This window comes from Berghia stephanieae, chromosome 9 (assembly GCF_034508935.2).
Source record: "Berghia stephanieae isolate SIO BIC M18660-M18661 chromosome 9, UCSD_Bste_1.3, whole genome shotgun sequence".
In the NCBI taxonomy this organism is placed as follows: Eukaryota; Metazoa; Mollusca; class Gastropoda; order Nudibranchia; family Aeolidiidae; genus Berghia; species Berghia stephanieae.
In genome coordinates, this window is record NC_088368.1 from 18,396,162 (window position 1) to 18,420,978 (window position 24,817).

The 24,817-nt window shown below is 36.7% G+C and overlaps 1 protein-coding gene across 2 annotated transcripts; it reads left to right on the forward strand.

The window, feature by feature from the left end:
• Positions 1 to 10,865: 10,865 nt before the first annotated feature.
• On the forward strand, positions 10,866 to 22,281 carry LOC144979809 (transforming growth factor beta regulator 1-like). Of its 2 annotated transcripts, none has more exons than XM_078926937.1 (9): positions 10,866 to 10,949; positions 11,330 to 11,469; positions 12,198 to 12,303; positions 14,209 to 14,626; positions 16,397 to 16,530; positions 16,873 to 17,019; positions 17,692 to 17,789; positions 19,621 to 19,844; positions 20,596 to 22,281. In XM_078926937.1, exons 1-9 carry the CDS (start codon positions 10,914 to 10,916, stop codon positions 20,691 to 20,693), a joined length of 1,401 nt encoding a protein of 466 aa, XP_078783063.1. In that variant the 5' UTR covers positions 10,866 to 10,913; the 3' UTR covers positions 20,694 to 22,281. The 2 variants fall into 2 exon arrangements, with proteins under 2 accessions (XP_078783063.1, XP_078783065.1); XM_078926939.1 differs by having other exon boundaries at positions 10,871 to 10,937.
• The last annotated feature ends 2,536 nt before the right edge of the window (positions 22,282 to 24,817 follow it).

The following is a 24,817-nucleotide window of genomic DNA, read 5'->3' on the forward strand; positions in this document are numbered from 1 at the left end:
CCCGAAACGTCAATATTATCTGTTTTCGTATATTAAATTGAAGCTTACATTCAATTTCACATTGTTATCTATTTGTTCCCTTGGAAACTACACATTTTTTTGAAATTTCGAGTTGGCAGCTCTGCTTCCTTGACTTGCCGATGTTTCTCTCATCGACAAAAACGACGAATTTTGGTGACGTGAAGAATGTAGAAATACAGATTAACTCACTCAATCCTAGAGAATTTTGCTACTTTTCACAAAATTGGGGAAACTGTATTAAAAATGAGCATGTGCATAGATGGTTTTTTTTTTCAACTATCATTAACATGCAGTAACTAAAAACATTAGCTTTGATACTACGCCTATAATCTGTCGCAGAAAAAAATGTAATAAATAGGCATGGGATAAAAGTAACCCGATAAACTACGGATATAGTCTGTGTTAGGGTTGAGTGAGTTAATACTAGAAAGAGTTCTAACTTGAAGCCAACTGACTCTAAGAGACAGATCTGAAAAAGTGTTTATTAACCCTCTCCTTACCAACTATAGGAAAGTCGTCACATTCGTTACGATACAACCAACCTTTATCTTATTCAATTTAAATGTAAATGTTGCTGCTCGATGAATCTTAACTACGCCACTACCACATCATCTCATTCATCTGTGGTGATTCATTCATCCTTTTTTGTTGATAAAGGGGAAATCCGAAACGTTCATTTGATATGTTTTTGTGATTAAATTGAAGCTTACATTCGATTTCACATTATTATTTATTCAATTTAAAGAACATGACCAGTGTGTTGTATAGCATGTTGTGTTAAAGAAACTAAATATGGCAAGAATTTTACTGCTATTATGTCTGAGTGATAAAAAATATATTTTTGTGTTAGTTGGGTTTGAAGTTTTTGGGAAAATCCTGAAAATGACTGGTAAGGAGAAGGTTAACCCTCTCCTTACCACCTACAGCAAAATCGTCACATTCGTTACGACACAATATACATTTTTCTTAATCAGATTTATCTTGTCCATCACAAACTTTGAAGAATTATCTTTGTTTAATTAATAATAACATAAAGTTATTTTGTAGAGAGCTTGTTTGAGTTTAAAAAATCAATTTTTTTGCTTGTTAAGCCTACGATTTTTGGGAAAATCCTGAAAATGACTGGTAAGGAGAAGGTTAAACATTGCCATTCAAAGCAGAAGAGAGAAAAATACAAGAGGAAAAAAATCATCACAAAAAAATCATCCTGCTTCAACTGGGTAGCACGTCTGGCCGATAATGATGAGATCTGAGGTTCGATCCCTCAATGAAGCCATTAAAAAAAAACAACGTGTTTTTCTTCTCTCTCTCTCTCTCTCTCTCGCTCTCTCTCCTCTCTCTCTCTCTCTCTCTCCCTCTCTCTCTCTCTCTCTCTCTCTCTCTCTCTCTCTCTCTCTCTCTCTCTCTCTCTCTCTCTCTCTCTCTCTCTCTCTCTCTCTCTCTCTGAGTGCAGCAGTGTTCGTGTGGCGCTTCCTACTCTCTGAAGAAATTTTACTTTCGCTCTTGATAGATACCTGACTTTCTCGCTATGGTCCTGCCCCAATGTTTGTGGCAAATGTTTGCGGCTATGTGGTCTTGTGGCATGATCGTGGATAGCTCATACGGTAGCGTCACGCTCTCCCCGGCCAGCGGAGTTGTCGTACCAGTAAGGTCGCTGGTTCAAACCACCATCGCCGCCGCGAAATTTTTATTCTCTATTGTCTTCTGGCTCTTTCCTACTCACTTCATCTCTGTGGTATGACACATGCTTTCGGATTCATAGTTGAGTCCTTGGAAAAGGCTCTTTACTCACATTATCTCACCGTACTCAGGTATAAAATGAGTACCTGACCGTCTGCAGCGTTGTCTCTGTCGAAAAAAATGTATTATCGCCTAACAGGCGTTATGTCTCGTTCTACATGTTAAGTGTTGCTGTTGGCCGTCGACCCCTTGAAAAGCGCTTTGAGCACGTTTAGTGGATATTGCGTTATATAAAAGCTCTTTTTCTTTGCTACGACCCCCACCTCTCTTCCCTCCCCCCCCCCACCCCCCGAGGAAAACGGGATAAGCACGTCCCTCTGCTCTCTAGTATTGTTTTTACAGCCAGTAGGGTGATTAGTTCTCACTAAATTATATCAATCATACTATGAACATTTAAGCTTATGCCTTGTTAAGTACGTTTCATCCGGCAGGCAGATGTTGTGTTCATTTTACTTTAAGCTTCGTATGATTTCAAAATATACAAGATTATTGTTGTAATAAATTTTGTCTGAAATGTGTTTTTTGTTGTTGTTGTTTTTTTTTGGGTGGGGGGGGGGGGGGGTGCGTTTTATTTTTCTCATTAATGCTGTCTCATTAAAAAATAAAACCAGTTTCGCATTTGCGTCGTTGGTTGTTGTTTTGTTTGTTTTTGTTGTTTTGTTGTTTTTTGTTGTTGTTGTGGGGGGGGGGGGGGGGGGAGAGGGGGTTCGTTTTTTGTTTGTATATGTGTAGGTGTATTGCGTGTTTTATTTCTATTTTTATGTTGTCTCAATAAAAAAAAAAAAATAAAAAAAACACTTTTCCCTTTTGCGTATACAGTGTCTTGAGATGTGAGTATAGGGAATGAGATTAGCGGAAGAGTAGCGTCCCTTGATTGGACGTCACCCATAGTCTGTGACGTCACCGGAGGACGCGAGGACGAGAGACGCATGCGCACAACCAACATGACGTTCTCTCTCTAATAACTTTTCCTCCGGTGACGTCACAGACTATGGGTGACGTCCAATCAAGGGACGCTACTCCTCCGCTAATCTCATTTCCTATCCCACTATTGGCGACGCAAGGTTGAGTCCTTGGCAAAAATTCTCTGCTCACGTTGTCTCAACGTACTTGAGTGTGAAATGAGTACCTGGCCTTTAATAACGTCGATTCTGTAGAATAAAGGTGTATGTCTCGTTTTACATTTCAAGTATTGCCGTTGGCTTGAGACCCTTTGATCAGGTTTAGTGGACAATACGCTATATAAAATTTCACGTTTTTCCCCTTTTTTTAAATTTCATTAATTTTTTTTTAAATGTCTTATTAGCTTATTGGAAGCAGGAAGTCAAGCAAGGGGAATAACTCTTAATTCCTACAATCTGTTTCTGCTTCAAGGACGTAATGTTGTTTTCTTCACGAACGCAAAAGCCACCACTTAATGTCCATTATCGAGGGACGGTGGGGGGGGGGGGGGGGGGGGGGGGTATTTATCCTTAGAGTACAGACAACAATAATATTAGAATTGATGGAAATCTGAAAGACACCCATGGAAAAGAAAAGAAAATAATGTAGATAAAGAGATAGATAGGTGATATATATATATATATATATATATATATATATATTATATATTATATATATATATATATATATATATATATATATATATATAATGTAAATTTTCACTCACATTTTTTGCCGAGACGGCTCGTTTCTGTGTTTTTCCTTTAATTCACACTTCTTCAGTCGGCATAATCCATTCTGTCCATCGGCATAATCCATTCTGTCCAGGACAGAATGGATTATGCCGACCGAAGAAGTGTGAATTAAAGGAAAAACACAGAAACGAGTCGTCTCGGCAAAAAATGTGAGTGAAAATTTACATTATATATTAGCTCTAACCACCATTATCGAGCACTTTCGTACCTACAAGTACCCACCAACACTATATATATATATATATATATATATATATATATATATATATATATATATATATATATATAAAGGATAGATACTTAGATGAGTTGTTCACTCACTTAATCCTCCCTAGACCTGGGGGCGATACAAGGGATCTTCATCTGGTCCTGTCAGAAGCTATTCTTGGGGCCATCTCGAGGGACAGACCTCTCTCCCTTAGGTCCTTCTCTACGGTACGTCCCGAGTCTTCTTGTGGGCGCCTCGCTTCCTCTTTCCTTGGGGTGTCCATCGCAGAGCATTCCTCATCAGTGTTTTTCATCAGGTCTGCGACAGGCATGCTCCGACCATTGCCATCTTCTCTTTATGAGACTCTCCAGAGACTCCACTTCAGCTCTCGCTATCAGGTCCTCATTTAAGATTGTGTTTGGCTAGAATATCCTGAAGATTCGTCGCAAACATTTGTTTTCGAATACTTCAAGTTTCTGATGAGTTAAATAAATAGATAATGTGTCTGAGTCGAGGCATAACCACGCCCCCCCCCCCCCTCCCCACCTTTCCCTTCTACAAATTTATGACTTACTTGACTTATGCCTCTTGGCACCTGACGAAGCATAGGGCCTCAACAGCACTCTTCCATCTTCTTCTGTCCTTGGCATAGACCTTTGCCTCACTCCAGGTAAGATTCGAGACATACAAATCTTGGTGAAGGCTTCTCTTCCAAGTCTGTTTTGGACGACCCTGTTTCCTCTTGCTAACCTTTGGACAAGAACAAACCAAGAGCAAATGGATGTCCAGGTCAGACGCAGAAAGTGGCGATGGGTTGGTCATACCATGCGGAAATAATTAGCCATATAATATATAAAATTAATCTACAAATTTATAATCACAAAAAAACCTCTGGGACATACTTCCTTGCTCAAGAAAAACACGAGACCTCCTAGTGTAAGGGCAAATGTAAGTGCAAATTATGTGGCTCGTTGACTCAGCAATGCGGTGTCTCGTCTTGTCACAAAAAGTCAAGCAATGTTAAGCGTAGTCAGTGGTGGATGGTTGACATTTGTCGGGAAAATTCTGGTCTCGATGACGTGTGATTCGGAAAGGCACAATACACACGTTATCCCATTCTACATAGGTGTGAATGAGTTCCTGACTAAAGGCAGTGAAGAATATGTACGGTAAGTGATGGTACCCAAACACGCTGAACAGGCAGCTGGTACTATATGAAATGGAAACATGGTTTCGTATGACCTTATTCACCCATCCAATCATCTCCAGGCTTTCTGGCGCTTGAGGCGAAACAACTGACTCCACCTGGTCTTGTCAGCAGCTATTCCTGATTCCTAGGGCCACCTCGAGAAACAGACATCTTTGCTTTAGGTCCTTCTCCACGGTCCGTCTGGCCCGTTTTCATGAACGCAGACTAGCTACTTTAGTCAAGAACTTGAAAACTTAGGATTTTATGTGAACTTACCAAGCAAGTCCCAGATTACAATCACAGCACTTTCGGACGAACTGGCCACGTTTTAGTCATTTGCTGAGGCCGGATTTCAAGCCTAGTCTGAGACTTATTACTAGGATACATCATAGCGCTGACAAGATAGCAGCTATTTTTAGATTGAGAGAGCATCGATTCCAAAGGAAAATACATCGGTTACGAATGACAGAGGCAAAAAGTGTCCTGTTGCTATTGACACTGGCTTTAAAGTCTATTTATGTCGTATCCAATCAGCAATTTTCCCAAACAAACAAACTCTCTCTCTCTCTCTCTCTCTCTCTCTCTCTCTCTCTCTCCTCTCTCTCTCTCTCTCTCTCTTTCTCTCTATTTTTCTCTTCCTCTATCTATCAACCTATCTACCTCACATTTCTCCTACGTCTCCTCTTGCTCATCCTCTTTCTTCTATGTATTCGTCTTTCTCTTCATTTCATCCTCCTTCTTCTTCTATTCCTCTTCCACCTCCTCTTTCTACTCTTCCTCCTCCTTTTCCTCCACACATCCTCTTCTTCCGCCTACCTCTATTCCACCCTCTTCTTTTTCTTCTTCTTCTTCTTCGGCTTCTTCTTCGTCTTCTCCTCCTCCCCTTCCTCCTCCTCCTCCTCCTCCTCCTCCTCCTCCTCCTCCTCCTCCTCCTCCTCCTCCTCCTCCTCCTACTCCTCTTCTTCCTCCTCCTCCTCCTCCTCCTCCTCCTCCTCCTCCTCTTTCTCCTTCTTTGCTTTTCCCTCTCTTTCAACGCCCTGTATCAAGATGCCCTAAACATCTTAGAGATCAGACCTGCATTAGTCTGAAGTGTTGTGTGGGCGGCTGTAGTTCGAACAAGGCTTAACTGGGCTTACCGAGATCCAGTTCTATCATCTCATTTCAAAGGGTTGAGTGACACGATCTTCACACTGATATGGATAAGTACTACAGGTCTGGCATAAGCTCTTGTGGGGGTCCCGATAGCTCAGTTGGTAGAGCACTCGCTTCACACGCAAGAAACCGAGATCGATTCCGGGTGCAGTCGAGATTTTTTTCTGATTCCGCTGTCTATTCAGCAGTGAATGGGTAGTTAGGTCTGGCGGAAAGTACTTAGTTTCACGCTATAGAAACCGGGATAAACTCCAGTCCCATGGGCAAATGATAAATATTTCTATGAATAAGGTGATAACGAATTACTGTGATCACTCAAAGCAATTTAGTTATTCATCAGATGAAATAGTTACACAATCGCCATAGCTCTTATTTTTAAATGTATTATCCTTCTCTACATCTATTATGAAATCATTTAACCCTTTATCAGTTTATAAACTAGTTCCATACTCATTAGATTATTTATTTATATTAAAAACATCCTATTGCAATGAACTCTAACCTAGATATTATTGCCCATAGTCTATAATATCTGATTGTTGTTCCACTGTACATTTTAAGACTTTTAACTCACTCAATCCTAGAGATTTTTGCTTCTTTTCAAAATTGGAAAAAAAGTGCATTAAATTAAAAATGAGCACGTGAATAGATAATTTTATTCAACTAGAAATCTACCATGAACATGTAAACATTAAAAATATTAGCTTTGATACTAAGCCTATAATTTGTCTCAGAAAAATGTAATGAATAGTCATGGGGTAAAAGTAACCTGGGTAAACTACGGATATAGTCGGTGTTAGGGTTGAGTGAGTTAATATTCTTTGCCAATGTTTATTTAATTCCTTTACATTGACATTTCTTTTATATATTACTTAAGGGGCGGTTTGGGTCTACTTATTAGGAAAATCCTTCAAAAATTTGATTATGAGATTTTGGTGGAAAATTATATTTTATTGTCTTAGAAATAATATAATTGAAGTCCAAATTCTTAAAGTAGACTATAAAGGCACGAAATACACAGTCGAAAATGGTACAGGTAGTAAGAAATGTGTGAAAACGGGAAGCCATTTGCTATTATCTCAATATGTCATTTTTCTAAGGGTATGGGAAACTGTGTCAAACGTTTCTCAGAATCTATTCAATGAAATTGTCTGAAAATTTCCACAGTTATCACAGAGATAATGTATTATGTCACCATATAGAGATTTTTTTGATAAGATATGTGAATTTTGAATTATAATCATAAGTCTGAATTTTTAAGGTCAATTTTGTCATAACAGTTTGATTCTCAACTTTGTAATGTTCTAATAAAATTTCCATAAGCTAAAGCCGTAAAATCTCTCTGTAGTGACACACTATGGTACAATGTTGACAAGAGGGAAGAATATGGAGGTCATTCCTTCATTAGTTTTTGTGGAACGTTTGCCACAAGATTGTTATATCTTTTTATGTCAGACCCCCAAATTGGATCGCAAAATGGGTATCAACACAAATAATTAAAATTTTTCACCATAAATGTTGTTTTTTAACCTATATTGACGATACAGAATGATTAAAACCGCCCAATATTGGTAATTAAAACTTTTTTAGAAAAGACCCAAACCGCCCCTTAATACGCTTCCTCAGTCATGACGTTATTTCCCTCGTAATGACTCATGGTAACTTAGTAACTTGCTATAAACTATCGGAACAATGGCGGACGCCATTATGAAATATTTCTCCAAACGAGCATAAAAGTGTATCCAGAGGAGAAAAAACATTATAAATATGATCATGTTTTGACTTTTATACGTTCTGATCACATGACATATGAAAAGTTCTAGCCAGCATGAAGAATAAAAAGTACCTATTTTCTTTATTTAGAACCACGATCGCCGCCGTAGCTGGGCGGCGTGACATCAGACTATTGAATCCAATTGTATTGTGATGCAGAATTATACTCTCCATACGACGGTGAATACGAGAGGGGGAAGCGTGTTCACTGGTACGGTCTTTGCTTCGGACCCGAAAGGTACCGAGTTCGATCACTCGCCGCTGCGATGTGTGGCCTTGAGCAAGTCACCTCGCCCTAGCTCAATTTGCGGCGCTGACAGCGGCTGACGCCTGGGTTATTCCAGTCTTCCCTTGGAATAGACCCAAGAGACAAATTTCTCCTATAAAGGGAATTTCTAAAAAGTATATCTTATCTTACTTAAAGGTTCTAATGGACTACGAAGCTCTTGTCGTTTGACTCAGTTTCTGAAAAACTTACTGGTCTAGATTTGAATAAGATGAACTGTAGGACTGGGGATCAAATCTTAGATTAGGCTGGTAATGAGAAGGTCCCGGGTTTGATTCTAAAATCATGATAATGATAGTGAGTGGAGCAGGCACTAATGTTGGTAACAACAAGATATGAAGTGAGTAGAAAAGTGCCAGAAGACAATAGAGAATAAAAATTTTTTTCGCGGCGGTGGTGGGGTTTGAACCTGCGACCTTATTGGTACGACAACTCCGCCTGGCAGGTGAGAGCGTGGCTCTACCGTGTGAGCTATCCACGTACACAAAAATATTCGTTTCAAACCCAAAGTCATTTCTAGATCCCTCTCTCACCCACTTCTTGAGATCGCCGATTCGTTCGCCACCATCGCGAAGAAATTTTGACCAGCAGTTAAGCTTAATAGCCAATATTCTCATCACAAACATATAACATAGAAACGATTGAGACATTGAGTATGCTCCGGTGTATGGGGTGAATTTTTAGAGCCACGCTCTCACCTGCCAGGCGGAGTTGTCGTACCAATAAGGTCGCAGGTTCAAACCCCACCACCGCCGCGAAAAAAAAAAATTTTATTCTCTATTGTCTTCTGGCACTTTTCTACTCACTTCATATCTTGTTGTTACCAACATAAGTGCCTGCTCCACTCACTTTTCTGAATTAAAAATTCACCCCATACACCGGAGCATACTCAATGTCTCAATCGTTTCTATGTTATATGTTTGTGATGAGAATATTGGCTATTAAGCTTAACTGCTGGTCAAAATTTCTTCGCGATGGTGGCGAACGAATCGGCGATCTCAAGAAGTGGGTGAGAGAGGGATCTAGAAATGACTTTGGGTTTGAAACGAATATTTTTGTGTTCGTGGATAGCTCACACGGTAGAGCCACGCTCTCACCTGCCAGGCGGAGTTGTCGTACCAATAAGGTCGCAGGTTCAAACCCCACCACCGCCGCGAAAAAAAAATATTTTATTCTCTATTGTCTTCTGGCACTTTTCTACTCACTTCATATCTTGTTGTTACCAACATAAGTGCCTGCTCCACTCACTTTTCTGAATTAAAAATTCACCCCATACACCGGAGCATACTCAATGTCTCAATCGTTTCTATGTTATATGTTTGTGATGAGAATATTGGCTATTAAGCTTAACTGCTGGTCAAAATTTCTTCGCGATGGTGGCGAACGAATCGGCGATCTCAAGAAGTGGGTGAGAGAGGGATCTAGAAATGACTTTGGGTTTGAAACGAATATTTTTGTGTTCGTGGATAGCTCACACGGTAGAGCCACGCTCTCACCTGCCAGGCGGAGTTGTCATACCAATAAGGTCGCAGGTTCAAACCCCACCACCGCCGCGAAAAAAATTTTTATTCTCTATTGTCTTCTGGCACTTTTCTACTCACTTCATATCTTGTTGATAATGATAGTGTAATACTAATACTACTACTACTACTACTACTACTACTACTACTACTACTACTACTACTACTACTACTACTACTACTACTAATAATAATAATAATAATAATGATGATGATGATGATGATGATGAAGAGAAGAAGAAAAGAAGAAGAAGAAGCTGTGTATTCCGTACACCGGAAGAGATTGTAAGGGCTAAACTGTTTAACCGAGAGCGAGAAAGAAAGGTGACCGGTGTAGCACGCCAGAATGACTCTAACGCGAGACAGACTCTAGAGTTAGCTTCGCGACCACGAGACTAACTCTAGCGTGTGCCTCGCGTACGCCAATTTAACTCTAGAGTCTTTTTTGGCGATTTTTTTTTTTTGGTAGAGTAATTCTCGCGTGGTACACTGAAACTACCGTGTCAGCACTAGATTTTTTTATTTATTCTTTTTTTGGAAATACTGTGAATTCATCTCTTACTTTGTAAAGCTGTTGTTTTGTACTTTTTTTTTAATTAAAAAAAAATTTGTCGTAAAGAAAAGTCAAATTTTAGGATGGTTTAAAAAAAAAAGACTCTAAAGTTAAATTGGCGTACGCGAGACAGACTCTAGAGTTAGCCCTTGGAAAAAATTCATAGTTTTCAACTTCAATACGTTGACACCATTCCTGGTGACTCGAGAAGTGTGATCGACTTTTAACATCTATTATTTATTTACTTTTACCCACTTTTAAGTTTATTTTTTAAATTTAGGACAAAGTGAAGACTTTGGACACGAGAGACTCTTTCCTGAAAACGACCTGTTGTTTAATTCGTTCACCTGTAATTAGGGTAAATAGACACGAATTTTAGCTGACTATTGTGTTTATCTTACTTAAAATGGCAGGTTCAGGCGAGGTTTGTGGGGACAGTGAATACTTTATACTTGGTGAAATTGTTATAATTGAATCTAACATAGTGTGAAGATGAGAACAGAATTATTGCACAATTTAATTAGTTTAGTACTTCGTTATAATAGTTATTGAAATTAATCCACTAAGTAACCTACTGAGTCAAAATTTATTGCCTTGCCTTGTGCATTCCTTGTACGTAACAAATCAGCCTGATGGACAGAAAACACAGTTGCGTATTCAATCCACTGGTGGACTGAAAACACAGTTCCATATTTTAGAGTCGGAGCAGTCTTCTTTCGACACGATGTTAGATTACAGTCGATGCAGTTAGCAGTTGTAAAGAAATGATTGAAAATGGCAGCAGCAACTGACAACACGGTGAGAAACAATGTAATAATATATTACCATCTAGACAGTCCATTAATATTACTCTATCACTGTTCTTTGACTATGTGTAATTAAATTCAGATACAATCTTCTCCTGTTACATCGAAATTGTCCGATCTGGTTATCATGTAAATTGTAAACAATGGCTGTATTTACAGTTCAGTAGAAGTCCAATGCCAATACAATTCTAGATTTTCGGCCATTCATTATTTAGGCTGTCATTATCCCCAGGCAGGTGTCTGGGGATAACGAAATTTCGTTATTCCCAGACACTTGAAACTCCGCTCTTTTAAACAAGGCTGTCATTATCCCCAGACACCTGAATATCTGTGAAATGTGTGTTTACCAATATTTATTTTTGCTAAATTTTGCACATTTTTCAGGCATCGGATGTTGATGTCAAACCACCTGTTTCATCCCTGAGCAGTTTATCAACAAGTAGCATGACTCCTACTACCGACTCCATAGACATCAAACCAAACACAAAACTGATTGGACAAATGGTGCACAAAAATTATTCAGGGTATGTTATTGATGCTATGCATTTAGTAAAAAAAAAAAATCTCTTAACATCTACCAGCAGGATAAAACGTACCAACAGACAAAACTATGAGTAACCTTAAACTTTATAGTCTGATTAATACAATTTAGTGGGAACTACTCTTAAAAACAGTAACAAAGGGCTCAGTGATGTTAATTTTGTTCCTTCTAATTATTATATGATTCTTGAGCTCATGCGTTTGAAATTCTGAATGAGTTCCCAGTGCTGCTGCTGCTGCGCGCCCTGTGTACTTCAATGCAGTCAATGGAAATGCATACATTTTCAACTTGCCATAATAATAATAATTATGTTCACAAGGTTTTAATCCAATCCAATCCATTCTGTTGCAGTTTCAACACGGAAGATAGACGCTAGGGGTGATGTTAGGTTTTGGGCCTGTATCACTATAATTATATCCTCGTATGATAGAAATGTTTTCTAGTTGACAAATAAATGTCTCAAAACTGTCAGAATTTCTCATTTGTAGTAGAGGGACTTCTATAACCTTCCTGTACTTGGAAAATAGGACGGAATGTGTGTATTCACTCAGGAGAGTGGTTGCCGATATCATCCATCTCCTTTATTGCTTTTTATTTGGTAGACGGTGGTTTGTCCTGATAAACCTTTTGCAGAAGATTTAGTTTCTGTTCATATAATAGCAGATATTATTATATTGATTCGCCCTGTATGATTCCTATTCCATCTCACAGGGCGTCTTTTTCTGGCTCAAGTAAATCCAAAGGCCCAGGAGGTAGCCAAGAGACTTATGCTTGGAAGTTGAAAAAACTCAAGAAAACCATCAAAGACTATATATTTGTAAGTGATGAAAATTTGGGTGCTGTGAAAAGGAATTATACTTCATATATATTATATAGCAATCACAGGCTTCATCGTTTAATAATAATATTGATACTTTTATTCATCCCAAAAAAGGAAATTTGTGTACAGACGTGTGTGTTAAAAGTATTGACCATCTAGATACAAATAATTCAGATCGCAACATAAAACAGTATATGAATTTACACAGATAATAGTATAAATAAATAAATAAATAATATGTAAAAATTCAGAACTAAGTGAGAGATACTTAACTGTAAGAGATACTTTCTTTTCTAATAGTCATTTCTCCATTTCTTTATCCATTTATAACTGTGAATTTATTTTCACCAAAAAGGACACAATGATGATGTGACTTAGGTCTTATAAAGGAATGAGTCACATCGCAGCCTCAGGTCTTTCAGTAAATATAATGGTGATCGTAATGTAAGAGTTATTATTTTTATTATTATTATTAGTAGTAGTAGTAGTCGTCATAGTAGTAGTCGTAGTCATCGTAGTAATAGTAGCAGTACGGCAGTGATATTCTTTTGTACCATGCAGCAGTAGTAGTAGTACAGTTCACTCTGCTTAACCACACATCTGTTCATCGCACACTCCGCTTTATACTCTACGCATTCGTGAAAAACGCATACCTTCTCCAATTAATTGCTACCCCTTGATTCCATCTTGACTGGAGAAAAATATCTAAAAAATGCACAAAAAAGTAACGACAAAGTGTTTCTCATTTGACCATTTTCGAACGTTAATATTGTATCATCCATAATAACCTTTCCCGTCATTGCAATTGGATTCAGTAGTCTGATGTCACGCCGCCTGGCAGTGCGGCCATCTTGGTTCTAAACAAAGAAAATCATTGTCATTTGCCTTGTGATCAGAATGTGTAAAGTCAAAGCAAGATCAAATTTATGTTTTTTTCCCCTCTGGATACGTTTTATGCTCGCCGGAGAAATATTTCATACAGGCGTCCGCCATTGTTCCGATAGTTTAGAGCCAGTGTTACTAAGTTACCATGCGTCATAAGGAAGGAAGTGACGTTACGACTGTTGAGGAGTATTCCACTGTCTCTATGACCCCTACCATGTCAGAAGCAAAGTGCTTGTTGGCAACAAAGGATTACCGATTACCTGACATGACGGGGTAATTGACTCAGCACTCACTGTCTGCTTCACTGGGGGTGAAACTTGATCATAATCCACTCAATGCCGAGTGTTTGTTTACATTGTCTGACCACACGATTGCAAATCTCTACCTTTACATTGATTTTCTCTACTGGGCCATGAACAATAAGAAAGGATTACAGAAATCAGAATCATCTTTTGATTGATCCATTTTGTCCTTGTCTACATTGATACACTCCAAAAAAAAATAACCTTCTAACGAGGTCATATCTCAAACATGACGGTCCCAAACCCACAGAAAAAATCAGAAGGGGGGGGGGGGGTATCTACATAAATGGCACATGAAAACTAGTGCTTAGATGCTATTTTTAGCTTCTCCACTTAATCGCACACTCAGCTTAATCAACACACTAACCCAAACTCCTGAGGGTGTGCGATTAATTGGAGTCGACTGTAGTAGTCATACTGAGAGTAGTAATAGGAGTAGTACGATCAATAAGAGTAGTAGGAATGGTATGAGCAGTAGTAGTCATAGTGGGAGGAGTAATAAGAGTAGCACGAGCAGTAGTAGTAGTTGTAGTAGCAGTAGCAGTTTTAGTAATAGTAGTATTAGGAGCTTTATGAACAGAAGTAGGAGTAGTAATAGTCGTTGAGTGTCTGAAATTCCTATAGGCCAAATTTAAATCAGTGTCTCTGCATTAACTATAGTTGTAGCATACATTGATGGTAATCTATTCTTATTTTGTTTAACTCAATCACCAAGATGAATGGGGCGATCTGCGATGAGGTTCTCAGGACAGAAGAGAAGCTGGCCAGGGTTAAGGAGGAAAGGAGATTCCTACTGCGAAAACTACTTCAATTCCAGTCTCTGAATGAATTGGCAGGAATCACAAACAAAGCAGATACTCCGGCTGCAATGGTTCGAAACTTGAAGGCTGCAGTTGCTCAGGAAAATGCCTTGGCAAATGAAACAAACACATCTACTGCTCCTACCAAAGGTTCTAAAGGAACCAAACGTAAACTGAACGCATCATCTGCTGGTGGTGCAGCCAGTCAGGCATCTGCTGCTGGTAGCGGTGGTGGAATGAACATCGTTACATCTTTGCCAACCTTGTCTTCGGGAATGCCTGCTTCGTCAGAGAAAAAGAAAAAGCAACCGCAATCAGCTAAGGATATTTTAGGTGGGTTTTGTTATTTTTAATTAATTGAGTGCCATTGTTTTTATTTTTTTAGTTTTCAGATAAGAATTGGCAGTTTGTCATTTTATTGTTCAGAGCTCCTAACTTCCCCATTAACAATCATTGTCTGATTACTAATAGCTCTCATGCTTTTATGGACATAAGTGTTAAATCTATTTATATGTTTATTAATTTAATTATGTTTTTATTTATTTATTTATTCATTTATGTATCTATTTGTTTGTTTTATTATTTTGCAAGGTTCCCTTTACTTAAAGGCAGGGTTCCCACGCAACCTGGAAAAAACTGGGATTTAGATTTTGTTTTTCAAGGCCTTGAAAACAGGAAAAACATGTCTGTGTTTTGTCCAAAACCATTTTAAAAATAGGGAAATTTATTTTTAGAGAGAAAAAAATGCCTGGAGGTTTATCAGAGACAAAGGATCGCATCAATTTTATTGGAAGCCTCAGCAAAGTTCAGATTGTCAGTCCAGCAAGGTAGACAAAATTACGTTAATCGCCTTGAATGAAGAAAGGATGAAAGAAAAGGAACAAATAAGAAAGCTTTGAAAATGAAGAACATTGATGATGTTACTCAGAAATTGAAAAAGAGAAGAAAGCCCTCGGAAACAAATCTTGCATTTGTTTAAAAGGAACACGAAGAGGCATCATAAGGCATCAGAAAAGTTAATGGACACACTCTGTTTTCTTAGGCAAATATGCTGAGGAAATGGCGAAGGATGTCACGTGTGACACCCAAAAAAATCACTTCTGACATTGAGGAAAGATGCAAATCCTTGACTGATTGACATTGAGATAGTTCTGGGTGGATTGTTTTTTTTTTTTTTGGCATATATTGTTTTAGTGTTGTTAAATATCTTTTCTCTGAAACTTAAAAATGTGGAATCATGAAGTGTATGGAGTGGTTGGCAATGGACAATAACTTTGATAGGCATTAGACAATAGGGAATGAGATTAGCGAAAGAGTAGCCTCCCTTGATTTGACATCACCGGTGGAGAAGTTATTTGTAAACAAACCAACTACAAGCCAAGCGCTCCAAATACAAAATTTATTATTCATATTTCTGTACAAAAATGCATATCATAATATCCGTTATTTATTATTATTATTATTATTATTATTATTATTATATAATTCTTCTTCTTCTTCTTCTTCTTCTTCTTCTTCTTCTTCTTTTCTTCTTCTTCTTTTCTTCTTCTTCTTCTTCTTCTTTCTTCTTTCTTCTTCTTTCTTCTTCTTTTACTTATTTTATTATTATTATTATTATTATTATTATTATTATAAATTTTAAATTAATAATAAATAATAATAATAATATATTATTATTATTATTATTATTATTATTATTATTATTATTATTATTATTATTATTATTATTATTATTATTATTATTATTATTATTATTATTATTATTATTATTATTATATTATTATTATTATTATTATTATTATTATTATATTATTATTACTATTAGATTATTAAATGATAATAATAATAATAATAATATTATTATTATTATTATTATTATTATTATTATTATTATTATTATTATTATTATTATTATTATTATTATTATTATTATTATTATTATTATTATTATTATTATTACTATATATTCATTATTATTATTATTATTATTATATATTTATTATTATTATTATTATTATTATTATTATTATTATTATTATTATTATTATTATTATTATTACTCTCTTTTTTAACATTTTATTTATATATTTACCCTTTACTCAGACCCATTGCAAGGCCGACCCAAGAAGAGCAAATCAGCTGGCAAGAAGACCATTCCTCCTCTAATGTTGGACTCTCTAGGAAGACCCATGATACCGATGATGTTAGGAGACATAACACTTCACAGTATGGGGGAGGTAAGCAAAAACACTTACGGCATTGATGGCTCACATCCACAAAAAAAAAAGAACAAAATACCGAACACTGAACGTTTTGGGCTCAAAACCCTTCTTCAGCCAACAATAAAAAACAATAAAGATATAAATACATTACTAAATTCCAGATAGACGACAGAGATAATATGTAGGCCTTCTCTGTAGAAAAATCATGTAACAAGTAATTGATACTCTTGTTTAATGCTACAGAATGAAGCTAAACCTCAGCTCTTTTCAGCCTGCTGGTGCACAAAGCATTTTTTTTATGCTTTATCAGTTTTGTTTGGCTTTTTAAGATTTTGTCAACAATGTTTGTTGTCGCAGATTGTAACAGACAGATCTAGCTTCCACTGCCCTGAGGCCATCTACCCCGCTGGCTACTGCATCACGAGAGTCTACATCAGCCTCCACAAGTTGAATTCAAAATGTCTCTACACTTGTAAGATATCAGAAGGAGAGAATGAACCTCTTGTAAGTTTATTTGCCTTTATTTTTATTTATTCTTTTGACAGCTCATTAAGACTGAGTTTCCATCCAGTCATAATTTCTTCCCACAACCTATAAACTCACACGTATGCCTGCCTGGGAGAAGCAAGGGTTTGAAGGAAAATTCATTTTTTCAAGGTATTGTTTCTGTTATGGAAGACATTTTTTTACATCACCAAACCTAACACCATCACTACAACCACCACATCACCATTTCAGATCTTGAAGAAAAAAAAATAGCTGACAAAATGGCAGAATAGGCGGAGTATTTGAATATGCTGTAGTTTATTGTTCAATCAAATGCATTCATATCATATGCATTCACTAAGTTGAAGGAAAGTGAACTTGAGGCCCTAACACTTAAACTACACCATTCTCCCATCTCTCCTTAGTGTTTCAATCATCATGATTTGTTGATAAAGGGGAAACCCGAAACATCCACATTATCTTTTTTATTCGTTCAATAAATTGAAGCTTCCCTTCCATTACTCATTATTGTTTATTGAAAGTATGACTCATCAATGTACATTTTATAAATGTCACATCGGCAAGAAATGTATTTTCCGAGACTTATTTCATCAAAAAGGCGTTGTTCAACTACTATCTTATTATTTAGATATTTTACTTATATGTGTTACAATAAATTCTCCTCCCCAGTTTGAAATAGCCCCAGAGGACAGTTCAGACATTGTGTTCAGGGCCAGCACGCCGTCAGAGTGTCACAGTCTTTTGTTGAGAGCTGTCAATAAGTCCAGGTAATCCTGTTTTGTTTGTTTTTTGGTGGGGGGGGGGGGGGGGGGGGGGGGGGTTGTGTTTTTTTCTTTTTTGTTTGTTTTATTTTTAATTGAAGATTATGTTCATTTGTGTCCCACCATCTCTAATCAGTATTATGTCAGGATGGGTCTAATGCTAAAAATAGATTTTATAGTCAGAAAAAGGAGACTTGGCTCGTGTGAAAACTCATAAGGCAACAAGACAATGTTCTACGTCATATTAAAGGCAATATACAATATTCTACATCATATTAAAGGCAATATACAATATTCTACATCATATTAAAGGCAATATACAATATTCTACATCATATTAAAGGCAAAATACAATATTCTACATCATATTAAAGGCAATATACAATATTCTACATCATATTAAAGGCAATATACAATATTCTACATCATATTAAAGGCAATATACAATGTTCTACGTCATATTAAAGGCAATATACAATGTTCTACATCATATTAAAGGCAATATACAATATTCTACATCATATTAAAGGCAATATACAATATTCTACATCATATTAAAGGCAATATACAATATTCTACATCATATTAAAGGCAATATACAATATTCTACATCATATTAAAGGCAATATACAATATTCTACATCATATTAAAGGCAATATACAATATTCTACATTATTAAAGGCAATATACAATATTCTACATCATATTAAAGGCAATATACAATGTTTTACATCATATTAAAGGCAATATACAATGTTATACGTAATATTAAAGGCAATAGACAATTTTCTGAGTCATATTAAAGGCAGTAGAGTGTCTTATATTTATTTACTGCTTTCTTTTCCCCTGGTTCACCCTACATAATACTGTTTTAAGATTTTAAATTATACTTGTGAGAGAGAGCAAATCTACAGTCCTGGAGTTTTGTATTGGATTAGTGATATTTGTTTGAGGACAATACTGTAGTTCTGCAATTACGTATTGGATCAGTGATATTTGTTAGAGGACAATACTATAGTTCTGCAATTACGTATTGGATCAGTGATATTTGATAGAGGACAATACTGTAGTTCTGCAATTACGTATTGGATCTGTGATATTTGTTAGAGGACAATACTGTAGTTCTGCAATTACGTATTGGATCAGTGATATTTGTTAGAGGACAATACTGTAGTTCTGCAATTACGTATTGGATCAGTGATATTTGTTAGAGGACAATACTGTAGTTCTGCAATTACGTATTGGATCAGTGATATTTGTTAGAGGACAATACTGTAGTTCTGCAATTACGTATTGGATCAGTGATATTTGTTAGAGGACAATACTGTAGTTCTGCAATTACATATTGGTCCACTCCCAAAATAACCTACAATACACCGAAAGCTGTGTTAAACTCTATCATTAATGTTTTCACCTCGAGAAACCTTTTATTAAAGTCATCAAACACATTAAAATCGATTCATCTTCAACCTCTCTTGTTTGATTAATGATTCTTTAATCTACATTTGTATGATAAAAGATAAATTACTTTATTTATAATTTACAATTGTTTGATTAGAGATAAATTACGTGATTTAAAATCTACAATTGTTTGGTAAAAGATAAATTACTTGATTTAAAATCTACAATTGTTTGATAAAAAATAAATTACTTTATTTATAATCTACAATTGTTTGCTAAAAAATCAATTACTTGATTTTAAATCTACAATTGTTTGATAAAAAATAATTACTTGAGGTGAAATCTATAATTGTTTGCTAAAAAATAAATGACTTGATTGTTTAAAACCAAGCTTTTTGAGTATTTGACCGTAACTGTGTTTTATTTTTGTACCAGAGGTGCTGACATTTTGCCCACGGATACACACGGTCAGGACTTCTTCGGCCTGTCCCATTCTGTCATACAAAACTTGATTCAGTCCATTCCTGGTGCCCGCAAGTGTTCCCGTTACAAGTGGGTCAAGTTTGAAATTGACAAATCAGAGTCAAATGAGAACTTTGCTATTGGTAAAAATGACCCTACTATCAGCTACGAGGCATTTTTGAAACACATTGCTGCTTGTAAGTCATTTTAAAAAAAATAATTTTGCCCTGTAATTGTTTAATTCTAATAGAGATACTCAAGACTAACCAATACCAATATCTTAAACTTTAACTCACTCAACCCTAACACCGACTATATCCATTGGTTACCCGGGGTTACTTTAACCCCATGCCTATTTATTACTTTTTTTCTGAGACAAATTATAGGTTTAGTATCAAAGCCAATTTTCTTAATTTTTACATGTTAATGGTATTTGAATAAAACTATCTAATCTATGTACATGCTTATTTTTAATACATTTTTTCTAATTTTGAGAAGGAGAAAAAATCTCCAGGATTGAGTGAGTTAAACTTGCTTAAAGTGTGCCATTTTTCTGAGCGATGGGGGGGGGGGGGGGGGGGGGGAGTTCGGGGTTCAAGTGAGCAATGGATGGCTCAATAGATTTAAACAGTTCCACAGTGATCTGAAAAATGTGTATGAAACAGTGCCAGGCAATTTTTTTAACATCATATTTTTACACCATCACATTTATGTGTTCCATTGGATCATGAGAAATTGAACTACGTTACTTTCTCCATTTCGACACAAATTACCCCCCCCCCCTCCCCAGTGTAAACTCTGTAAAGCAAGAAATCAAGAAAATGTCAAGATTCTTATTTTTTAAGAAATAATGTTGCCTTTTGGGTTTTTTTATGCTGCCCTTTGACACCTTTTTCTTTTTTTTTTTTCTCCTCCTCCCTCCGTCTCCTGCCTTTTTATTTTCCATAGTGACTCAAGCACGTCCAGGTCTGGCCTCCCAGATGGAAAAATCTACCAGTCTGAGGTCTCTTCTCACCAAAAGCTCCATGTCGCTTGGTCTGTCATAATACATTGCATATGCTGTTGAAACTATTGATTCAAAATTAAATATATATAAACACTATATAGATAGTGCGAAGTTGACGTCACTCAGGTCTTTGTTATTGTTTTTTGCCATCCGGGTTTATGAGTACTTCTCACTAAATTGTATTAACCAGACTATAAACGATCATGGGTACACACAGTGTTGTGTCTTGGTCCGTTATACTTCCGGATGGCAATGTTGTGAACTCCTTAGCCAAGCACACACTATCTATAGCGATGGTAAGATAACATCACAGTAACAAAGTACAACACGAGACATAGATGTAAGTTTTAAATCTCCAATGCCTCCTTTATCAATATATACAAAAATTCGTTGCAATGAAAGTGTATTTCTATCATAGGAAGGAGAAACAGATGCAAGTATTCTCATCTTGTCTCAATCCTAACTGAAACTTTGCAATCTATATATTAAATTTCCATGTGCTCGAGGTCATTGGTCACATTGCAAAATGTGCTAAAAGTGACCCACATAGTGAAAAGTGTTCACAGCTTTTTAAATATCTAACATCACGATTGGCCATTTTATTCAGCTTGACACATGGGTATGTTTATAACATTTGTAAACAAAGCAGCATGTTAACATTTGTTAAGAAATATCCAATTGTTGGACAGCAACAAATCATGTGATTGATGACCTGATTGGAGAAAAACCTGAATATAGATCGCTCCCATTCTGTTTTTGTTTTGTTTTTAGAATCCATCTCTAAGCAGATTGGTGAAAAAAACTAGGACTGAGACTGATTACTATTTTAAAGCGTTACTATGCACAACCTTCCAATCCTGTTGGAGTCGACTGTTTTGATCTTATCAATCGCTGTATTATTTACTACTTAGTTGGAGAGGATTTTGATTCTCCTCTTTAACAGACAATGGAAATTACTCATTAACTGTAGTCGTAGTGGTATGGTGTTTATATATATATATATAAAATAAAAAATAAATCATGATGCACATTATAATATTGTGCGGCTATGTGGTCTTGTGGTATAACACCCGATTTCGGACCGGAGGGTCCTTGGTTCGAACCTCACTCAGCGTCCAAGTCCTTGGAAAAGGCTCTTTACTCGCATTCTCTCACTCTACTCAGGTGTAACATGAGTACCCCTGGCCGTTAAAGCGTTGTATATGTCGGAAAAATTGTAATAACGTCTACCAGGCGTCATGTCTCTTTCTACATGTAATGTGTTGCTGTTGGTCAGGGACCCTTTATAAAGTACTTTGAGTATGTTTAGTGGATATTGAGCTATATAACTGTCCCAGGGGAATTATGCCATTTTTTGGGGGAAAATTATGCCAATATTATTATGCCCAAAAAAAAGGCAAATTATGCCATAAATTCGACATTATAAAAAAAGCTCACGTTTTAATACTAGTATTAACAGTGGTAACTCTAAAATAGATGGTGTAATGTGTCCAAGTGGTTATGGTTCTTAGTAATGTGAAACTCGGGTCTCTCAACCATTTTACATCAAAGAAATATTATTGTATATATTGTAAATTGGTATTCCGTATTCTTTAGTGTTGTGACAATAAAATGTTGATTTGTCTGTATGACTCATTAGTTGTGGTTTTTTTTTCTGTTTTATTTTATTTACATTTTTTTAGGTGACTATCCATTTCCCTGTTTGTTTGTTTTTTGTTTTTCTTTTTTGCTTGTTTTATTATTTTATTTTTTATCTATCTATATTTTTTCCACGGATTGGGTTTTTTTTTTTTTTGGCGCTTTTCTAGTGTCCATGGCTTTTTTGGTCTTGGTCTTGAGGTATGAAAATTGACCTATGACCCTGGGTGGGGATCCTGACATCCCATAGTAGGCAGGGGGGGGGTGGGGGGTACATACTGTGTCTTCTATCCCCTTACATCTGTTTTCCAACTTGCTTTCTGTCTTTGTCTTGGAATGAGATTACTTGGTTTTGTCCTGGTCCTGGCCGGAGTCCTAGCTGGGAGGGAAACAGTCAAATGCATAGTTATTGTTTTGGGAGATGATATTTTTTTCCTTGTAAATCATCTCTCTGTTATGTATTATTATATTTGTTATTTTGAATTTATAATGTAAGCATTTGAGTGTATTCCTCTTTGTTGGATTTTGTGCTTGTGTCCGGATGAGACTTATAAGTGGTCTCAAACTAATTACTTTGATAGTGTGCTCCTGGAATCTACATCTGATGCCTATTTGTTCCCAGTTCCCCTATGTCTTACTTTTTCTTGGGTGCTTTATTTGTAACTCTAGAACTTTTTACTATCCCATTTTCTTCCTTTTTACTGGCGCTGATATAACCTAAATGTGTTGCAAGCGCCGTAAAACCCTTAAAAACAAAACATGACCTATGACCTTGGTTAAGTCCCCTTGAGGATGAAAAGATTCTTTGATCACATTCTGTCTCTGAACTCTTGTCTGTAATGAGTACCGGATCGGTAGCAGTGTTGTCTCTGTTGAAATAAATTTGATACAATTGTGCAGCTATGCAGTCTAATCATGCACTCACTGTTGGACTGGAAGGTCCAGGGTTCGATTCCCACTCTGAGCAGTGCATAGTTGAGTCCTTGGAAAAGGCTTTTTACTCACATTCTCTCATCATACAAGTGTAAAACAGGTACCTGGCCGTTAACAGCCTTGTCTCTGTCCAGAATAAAAATTGTTATATCGCCTAACAGTAACAGGCATCAAGTCTTTACCTACATGGTAAGTGTTGCTATTGGCTAGAGACCCATTGTAAAGCATGTTGAGCATGTGTAGTTGATATTGGTCTATATAAATATAAATGGTCAAGTTCTTTTTTTTGTTTTTAATATTGCCTTACAGGCATCATGTCTTGTATGGCTCAGTAGCTCACCGGTACAGTACCTTGTCTTGCCACATGAGTCGAGCAATGTTTGATGTGATGAGTGGCCAGATGGGTGACAGTGATCGTGGAAAATTCTGGTCCTGACGTTTTATCCTTCTGATCTGTACGTGTAAGATACTGTAGACACATTAACCCACTTGACTCGGATGTGAGTGAGTCATTGGATTCAATAGTCGGATGTCACGTTGCCCAGCAACGGCGAGCAGGGTGGCTCTAAACAAAGAAAATCGGTACTTTTTATTCTTCATGTTGGCTAGAACTTTTTATATGTAATGTGATCAGAATGTATAGAAGTCAAAACATGATCATATTTATAATGTTTTTCTCCTCTGGATACACTGTTATGCTCTCGTCTGAGAAATATTTCATAAGGGCGTCCGCCATTGTTCCGATAGTTTAGAGCCAGTTGCTAAGTTACTATACGTCATTACGAGGGAAGTGACGTCATGTCTGTTGAAGCGTATTGGCTACAGGATATTGTAAGAGTTAGAACCCGGATTACAAGATATCATCGTTATGCCCCGAATAACAGGTAGAAACTTTTTCACAGTTCTTTATTACGACTATAAATTCAATTTTTTTCATCCTGAACCATCCCGACATAACACCGTTTTGAGACATATAGTGACAATTTATGGTGACCCATCGTCATAAAATGGAAGTATGATATTGTGGAGAAAATGGTGTTTAGAATTGTGATACAAGATTACGTACATCAAAGAGATAAAACAGGACACCCTAATGCACAATACCGTCATCACCCAAAACAGCAGTATGCAAGGTTGACAATTTTCATGGCAGGAGAGCGTGAAAAGTTTCGACTTTACACACTAGGGACTGATACTGATAAAGAAATGATTGGATCCTGACCGGAATTTTGCGAAGGTTGCACCGGAATGTGACAATTTCTAAAAATCTAAAGAACCGTAGCAGACGGATCCGGAATCAGTCTTTCGAGCGCGGTGATCTCTGGGCTGCAGGTTCTTAAGTCAGTGTCAGTGCACGTCGTAGATAACACACGAGTCTGTGACTCACGACAGGTAAACTCTAGATCCAGAATGTTTCTGGCGGCCGCCAATCTAACTTACTTAGAGTCTTTTTGGTGTGAGAGTGAGAGTCATTCTGGCGTGCTACACCGGTGTAGGGAATACACATGTGTGTATTCAGTCCATTATATACTGAATACACAGTTCCTAAAAAAATTGCTTTCTAACAAAATTATTTTTCGACAATGAGAGTTC